Source organism: Echinops telfairi, unplaced genomic scaffold (assembly GCF_000313985.2).
Source record: "Echinops telfairi isolate 266 unplaced genomic scaffold, ASM31398v2 ScPeMD7_4225;HRSCAF=4972, whole genome shotgun sequence".
NCBI classification, from domain to species: domain Eukaryota; kingdom Metazoa; phylum Chordata; class Mammalia; order Afrosoricida; family Tenrecidae; genus Echinops; species Echinops telfairi.
The window spans coordinates 12,391,026-12,399,468 of record NW_022108124.1 but is presented as its reverse complement, the minus strand read 5'-3'; the positions used below and the strand labels follow the sequence as shown (position 1 = coordinate 12,399,468).

Here is an 8,443-nt window from a genome sequence, read left to right as displayed (position 1 = left end):
ACTTAGTATTTGGTGCTGGGACCAGCCCCCCAGACCTCTCCACTGGTTCTCTACTCCGCGCCGGCATGTTGTCTTCACACCTTGGAGCACTGGGTTGAAGTCTGGGGGAGGGTATTGTTTTTTCTCCTCTTATAAGGACAAAAATCAGATTGGATTAGGGCTCACTTATCTTAACCAACTATATCAGTAAACATGCCTTTTCTAAACAAGGTCACAATCAGGTTCCAGGGGGTAGGATGTGACACAGGAGGGAACTAAACTAACCCATCAAAGTTATGTGTATGGTACTGGGAAGGGCACAAACTTTATTCTTTTGCGGGTTGTTATATCCATTTGTCCCAGCACCATTTGGCTAGAAGACTTTTCTTTCCATATTAAATGATCTTGGCATAAATGCTCTTTTTTAAAGAGTACCCTATTCAATGTTCATGAAAACAAAGTCATATTTCACGAAAGCCATGAAAAAACTTAAAAAGATTCATGCTTTTTATTATAATGAGTTCCTTCTAATTTTTTTTAACTTTGTATGTTTATTTTGTCTACTACGTTTTGCAGTAAGGTTTTCTGTAGGTAATCTGTCATCTCAGTTTTCTGCTCATATTTAAGAGCAAAGAACTAAGTTGATTGGAAGCAATACACTCAAGTGGGAAGGTGAGCATATGCTCTATTGTATGCTCTATTTCCTCTGTTTTACTGAGGAAAACTCAGTATCAGTACTTTCCAATACCCTGTCTTGGTGGGAACATTGCTAGATGCTGGAGTTCCAGGAGTTAAAGAAATGAGGCATTCTCAATCTCCAGTAAATATAAACATAAATATATTTTTATTTATATTAAATATAAAGTAAATATAAACATTTATTTTAATGTCCAGTTTTAGTAAGTTAGCTTTATCTTGACCTGTGCCTGGCGTCCCTGGGGTTTTAGCTTCTGCAGAATCAACCTCCGGACATGTTCTGGGGTGTGACATTCAGTGAGGGAGCGGACGAGTGGCTAACTATGTTATTCAGACTTTCAATCGCTATCTCACAGGAGATTAATACAAGTATACCATACACTAATCCACTTAACAACTAACAAAGAGAAGCCATTTGAGGCATAAAGGTTAATATCTGTAACATATTTTGAGAGGGCATAAATCAACCCAAACTTCCGCCAAGTCACTTCCTACTCAACCGTTTGCTTCCTGGTTTCAAATTTTTGGTTGCTACCGTCACTTTCTCATTCTTTGTCCTTTTGTGTTAATGACTATTTTTAATTGTTCTTTTATTTAGGTGGAATTAAATCAGTCATTCGCTCCACTATCTTTTTCTGGCTCAAATCTCTTAAATGAATTAGACTGCAAATACTCGACAAAGATGCCTCCCACAGAGATTTTAAAAGTTCACCCTATTAACGAAGATTTTAAAAGTTCACCCTATTAAGGAATAAATATTGAAAGTATTTACTGTACATCAAGAATTGCTCTAGGCGTACTAAGGAGCTATGAACAAGTCCATGTGTTCATTAAACTTTTGCTCCCACGGCACAGAAAAATAAACAAAATTTTAAGACATGAGGGTGCCATTTTAGTTAAGGAAGTCAGAGAGTACTATTCTGAAAATGTGGCACTTGATTCAGACTTGAATAAAGTAGGGAAATAAGTTGGAGAATGAGTCAAATGAGGCTTTAGCTAAGTGGTTACCCAGGAAACAAATGTAGTATGCCCCACGTATTTAGGACGACACTGGTTTTTGCTGTTGTGAAAGTCTATAGGTGACCCTGATTACGACCACAGATGAAATTGCATCTGGGAAAGGATACCCTAGCTCAGGAAAAAGAACCCTTCCATAAATGCCTTCCCCGAGGTACAAAGACAAAAAGTCCAAAAGGGAGGCAGGAGGTAAACGTAAAACAAAATTTACATGTTGGTGTCTCTCAAGCACTCTTGATCGTCTAGATCAATTGATACAGTCCATAAAGATCATATTTTATTAACCTACTTTGGCGAGCAGTGACTGGGGTGTTGAAAGCTTGCAGGTGGCCATGTAAGCTATAATTAGAGTCTCTTAGTTCTATAAAGTGAACAATAACAACCATAAGAAACATACCCCTTAGAATAACTGAGAGCAAACTGGCCTAAGGGAAGGCAGGAAGGGACAGGCAGGAAGGACGAAGGAAAATGGGTGACCCAGGCAGGGAGAAGTTAGGGTGAGGGGACTTCAACGAATGTCAACTTTCACTCAGAACACAATCAAATGTTCAAAACCAAAGAGAGAGCTCTTGGTAAACAGATTTGGTATAGCTATCGTCCTACAGTAGGCAGGTTACCTACAACCACAGTAGACAGGTTCCTCTTGTTATCACTGCTTTAGGAAAACATCACTTCAATATACATTCCTGGGTCTTTATTGATCAACAATCTTTTAAAAGTATTATCAGAATTCGTAAGCAGCGAGATCTATGGAGTAGAATAGGCCACATAATCCTGATCCCCTGGGCTGGCCTGTGACTGTAGGATATGGTAATCACTGACCTTCTCGTTCAAACCCAGCAGCAGCAGTAGCTGCCCGAGTAATTTTACATCGAGTAATTCTGCTTTGAGCATAGACTTAAGAGTGAGGGAAAGGGAGCATTTTACTCTCCCTACTGTTCCAAAGGTTCAAAAATGTATCCTGCTAGGAGGAAGAACTCCTAAAGATCATTTTGCTCAAATTGGGCAGTGGGGTTTCTGCTATACATAGGTCGCTATGAGTTGGAACAGATTCGAGGGTACCTATTAACAACAAAAATAGAATCTGAATGCAGTCTCTGGCTTTGGCTCACATTAGGACCAGACTCTTAGAAATTACATATGAAGGGGGCTTCACACAGTTCATTAAAAATTACATGGTCCTTTAATACTAGTTTTCCACGAACTTTCTGAAAACACCTTGTATACAAAACCAGGTTCCTAGGGTACGTAAGTAAAAGCAATAAAAATTTTGGCATCATAAGAGGGTATAATATAAATGAGTCACAACTCACTTTGGTAGTTGGAAATAGTGGTTTAAGTAGAATTAGTCCACATAATTGTAGAGCATATCTTTTTGTTCTAGTATAACAAAATACTTTCTATTTGCTAAGCTAAGGGATCAAAGAATACTACAGATAAGATTGAAATGCGTACCATTCAACACATACTTTCCAAATCCTAAAATAAAGTACATGTACTCTTAGCAACTGCCCACAAACATGGTCTTCAATTCGCATTTACCTTTTTAGCTCTTTCAGAAATGGTTGGTGCCCTCTGTAGTATTTTTTCTTGAAGAAATTCTTTATTCTGGCAAAGAAAAAAATGTGTTTTCTTACTAGAAGTTTTAATGAACCAAGAAAATTTTATAGAAATACAGTTTAAAAATAACACATTATTTTACAGAGAACTATCAGAAAAACTTCTGCTCGTTTACGCTTATATTTTTTTAGCACATTACTACTCCTACCAATGGTCTTATAAATTGAGACCGAGATGACTGAACCGAGCTATTTGCTTTGGCATGGTTCCACATTTCCATGTACGGTGACATCTTTGGAAAATAAGATACTTAATAATACCATTGTCAACCTTAAAAATAGAGGTCAGTATTTTTTCACAGATATGCAGTGGCCAAATTGAATATTCATCATTCATATTGTAAATTTAACTTACGTGGGTTAGGTATGGGGCTAACTGTAAGGTTGGTGGTTCAAACCTTTCTCCTTGGGAGAAAGATGAGGCTGTCTTTGCCCCTGTGAAGAGTTACAGTCGTCAAACCTTATTGAGGGTAACTATGAGCTGTATTCAACTTAATGGCAGTGGGTCTGGTGGATATGAATGAAATTTAAGTTTCTATTTAAATTTATTTAATGTTACCAAAATGCTATAGTTCCCTCAACAATTATTGACCTTACTAGCATTCTTCCAATCATCTTAACACAACTATTATGAAATGCACCTTCTGAACATAAGTAGGGCATTGAGGAACATCATATGAACACATATAACCAAAGGTGGGATTTCCTACCTTTGCTTTCTGGAAAAATTTGTGCCTTAACAGTTCTGCTGCTGTTGGTCTAAAATCAGAAGAAAATAAAACTTTTTATAGTTAATTCATGTGTAATGTGGGCTCCCATCTTCAAAAATGACCTTCGTGAACAGTAAGACCAAACCCCCAACTACTTCACTTCCTTTTAACCCGTTTTTAAAAATACAAAAAATAGAATAAGCTTGGTACAAGATGTTGAATAGAATAAAAACCTCAAGTGGGAATGGCTTGATAATAATTATGTAGATTCTTGAAGTTTTTCACTTGTAAAATGTTTCTTCTCGAAATTTGGTTTCTTAGTGATTTCCACTATACAAGAGGTCTTCAAAAAATGGAATTAACTTTTGGAAGCTGCCTCCTAGTTGCTATTCAGTAATATCTGCAAGAATCAGATTATAGAGTATCTGTCCTATCAAATCATGAAAGTACATTTAACCTTACAAAGAGGAGACATGGCCCAAGTATTTTGTCACAGGGCTGTTTCCTACAGGTAACTACAGATTCTTAAAAAGTAGACTTCACAATTGCCTTTACAAAATCAAAGACTCTGAAAGTTAAGTTTGTTCCCCAAATTTAGACTCAGTTTACAACTCGGCTATTCATCCTCTTGTTTTCAAGTAAAGCTATCAGGCCAATTTCACTGACTCTCAAAAGAGGTCTGGCTCAGAGGGAAGAATATGCACTCTGACATCACCACACCCCTACAAGTGCACTCGCAGAAATCCCAACTTCTCCGTGGTTCTGGACTATCCGGCTAAGAGCAGATTACAATTCCTGAGAGTTTTAAAATTCCCCAATGCCCAGAGTGCACTCTTAACCAATTAGAGCAGAACCTCTAGGAGAAGACCCAGCTGCTGGTAGTTAGTAAAACTCTCCTGGTGGTTACAACACACACTCAAACTTTAAAACCAGTGCCTTAGAGAATTACTGTAAAGGCTGAAAGACAGAATCGTTTTGAAAGCGCTATGAAAACTAAACATGTGTAATGAGATGAATATAATAAATGTAATGAGATGAAAATTAATTAGGTATTCCCTAAACTAGAAGTTTTACATTGTGTCCATAACCATCAGATTTTTTTTTAATTAGAAAAGAAATTAGCTGGAAGTTTATCTGGAAATGTGTACACTTAATCTAAAACAAAAACATTCTGCGAGGGAGAAAGGCAGGTGTGTGTGTGTGGGAAATCTACCATATATCAGAATAGTAATTGTGATACTGAGCCACTGCACTGGAGCAGGACAAAAATCAGACATAAGCATCTACAATTTCAGTTTCTTTGTTTTTTGCCCCCTCCCTCCCCCATCCTCATGAACCCTCGATAATTTATAAATTATTTTTATTTTCATATTTTACACTGTCCCCCTTCACCCACATTACTTTGTTCATGGGGGTGGTGGTTGTGTGTCAATCATTGAGATTGGTTCCCCGTTTCTCCCCCCCACTTCCCCACTACACTCCTGGTATCACTACTCTCATAATTGGTCCTGAGAGGTTTATCTGTGCTGGATTCCCTGTGTGTTGAGAGCTCTTATCTGTACCAGTGTACAATGTTCTGGTCTATCCAGAATACCAGAGTTTCAAGATGTGCTACATGTCGGTAAATTGGGGGATGGGGGGTAATTAGAAATACAAGCTGCAGGTAACCGTAGGTAGCTGTAATAAACAGCCTGCCACTGAGGCCAGCTGCGACATCAGTTCATGTTTTCCTCTAATTTATGACTTCCCGCATTATTTCTAGCATCTGAGGACCTCCTTTTTTTTAAAAACATTTTATTAGGGGCTCATACAACTGTTATCGCAATCCATACACATCAATTGTGTAAAGCGCATTTGTACATCATTCTCAAAACATTTTCTCTCCACTTAAACCCCCGACATTAGGTCCTCATTTTTCCCCTCCCTCCCCGCTCCCCCCTCCCTCATGAGCCCTTGATAGCTTATAAATTGGTATTTTGTCATACCTTGCCCTGTCCGACGTCTCCCTTCACCCACTTTTCGGTTGTCTGTCCCCCAGGGAGGAGGTCACACACAGTTCCCTGTAATCGGTTCCCTCTTTTCTACCCATTCTCCCTTTACCCTCCCTGTTTCGCCACTCACAGCACTGGTCCTGCAGGGCTCATCCATCCTGGATTCCCTGTATTTTCAGTTTCCATCTGTACCAGTGTACCTCCTCTGGTCTAGCCAGACTTGCAGGACCTCCCTTTTTTGCAAGCTCACTTTTGGACTTTTAAAAAAGTTTGATATATTTCACCTGTTATTTCTAGGTGCTTCTAACAAGAGAGTTTCCATTTTAGTCAATAACTTGGCAGACCACATGGTTCCTTACCTTCTAACTACTGTATATACTCATGTATAAGCCGAGTTTTTCAGCACATTTTAAAATGCGGTTTTTGTGGTAAAATTAGGTACCTTGGCTGATACTTGGGTCAGCTTATACTCAAGTATATATGGTACTTATCCAGAAATAGGAAAACATAAAAAAAACCAAACAAACAACAGAACAAAACCCAAGTATAAACTTTGCATTTTCTCCCTTTCCAGTATATCCAAAAGTAAATGATGGAGCCCCATTTAAGAAAAAAGACACAAATAAATCTTGCCATATAACAGTGTCCCATGGTCACCCCAGAGTAAGAGACACTCCTGTAATGGTAATCAGTGTATCTTAAGGGGGATCCATAACCAAAGGAGATGGGGATACATCTGTCTCCAAGAAGGTGGACCTCACTTCTGCTGGTGGGTAAATCAAGGAGGAGCAGCCTGCATTCCAGGAAAGCATTCATTACACAGTCTCCCAAGAGGAGAATCTGCCCAGCAGTATCTTGCTAGGCATACATTGTTGGCCCAGATTCTCTTCAGCCCTAGGCGACTATGGTGGAGTGCTATACACTAACTGGATTTTAGGTTTTGCCTTTTTAAGGCATCCAGCATTCTTCATAGGCCACATCAGATTGTGATTTGGAAACCCCATGAGGGGAAACAGACTTTACCTTAATCACATACCTGTTGCAGATGAAAGGATCTGAAATACTCCTTTGGACTCAAAGCGAAATAAACCTACTGTGAGAAGCAGGGGACTGCTATCCCACAAGTATCTGGAAGTCAGCGAACTTTGGTTTAAATCTCTTGCTTCTGAGGTTGTCCAATAATTGTCATGTACCACTATCATGTACCTGCCCTTGTCATACTTTCTTTGCTTTTTGTGGTGTGTCGTAGTCCTGCAGACAGTTTTGCCTCAGTGAATGTGTGACTGAAATTTTTGCCTTGTGTTGCTTTTATAAACAGTATTCAGTTACTTGTTTTTAACCCATATTACTAAACATGCTCTGTATTTCAGTCTACAAAGCTTTCCAAAGTATGTATGTTTTCCTTTGCTTAATAGTACTTTTAATTCTATACCACTAACTAGATTGATAGTACTATTATTAGAATGACCAAATATCTCATGGAGGTTACTTACATTTCAACAAGCCGATAATGCTGCCTCTAAAGTGGATCACGGATATACATACACTTTAGATATACAGATGGATTTTGAGCTTGCATGTAATTCTAAACCTTAACCTACGAACCTATTCAATACTTGCCCTTATGAAGTGATCACTGAAGATATGGGTGTCACGGCAAAGTGTGGTGAAGAAATCAGACAGTGCCGGACTATGCCTGGAGCCTTAAAAGTAAGTAGCCACCTCACTAAGAAGTCAGCTAAGTCTACACAGAAGCCTATGACCACGTGATCCAAGCATTGTAAATAAAAACTCCAGATCCGAGATGGGATTGTATTAGAGCTTAACTTCTGAATGCCTGGTTTGCATTTGGCTATGGATGACAGTCAAAGGCCAAAATCCACTTGCAGAATCCCTGGGTACGTTTCGCCTCCATTGAACTCCCAGATTCCTGACTGCAGATGTGCATAATCGCGCATGGAGACACGAGTGGAACGTTCACTGCTGGAGATCAGTTCAGTTAACATGGCACACATTAACAGTTTCTTTCCCTTGTGACTTAGTTCACATTTGTTTTAGTTTCATTATCCTCGGTTTTCTTTTGGATCGAGGTTTTTCTGTGTCTTATTTTGTTATCTTTTTAAAATGTGATTTTCTTTAAGAAAAAAAAAAGATTTTCTTTTTATGAAATCAGCTAGGAAAGTTAACTAGATTAATAGATCGCTAGGGTTATGGCATAGGAGCCATGGTGGTGCACTGGTTACCTGTTGGGCTGCTAACCATGAAGTCAGGAGTTTAAAGCCATGAGCAGGCCCCGGGAGAAGATGGAGCTTCCAACTTCCGTAAAAAGTTACAATTTCATGGCATTCTATGATGCTCACCTTCCCGACACAACCGCTGAAGACAAAGCGGGTGAATAAGCAAATGTGGTGAAGAAAGCTGATGGTGCCCG

At 39.0% G+C, this 8,443-nt stretch overlaps 1 protein-coding gene across 1 annotated transcript in view; it reads right to left on the bottom strand.

Moving 5' to 3' along the window:
- OXSR1 (oxidative stress responsive kinase 1) overlaps nucleotides 1–8,443 on the bottom strand; it is a 98,582-nt gene that overhangs the window by 27,907 nt on the left and 62,232 nt on the right. The window contains exons 9-10 of the mRNA XM_004708579.2: nucleotides 4,022–4,070; nucleotides 3,235–3,300 (exon numbers count right to left, since the gene is read on the bottom strand). Of these exons, the coding sequence (XP_004708636.1) occupies nucleotides 3,235–3,300; nucleotides 4,022–4,070 (115 nt within the window). The remainder of the gene's footprint in view (nucleotides 1–3,234; nucleotides 3,301–4,021; nucleotides 4,071–8,443) is intronic.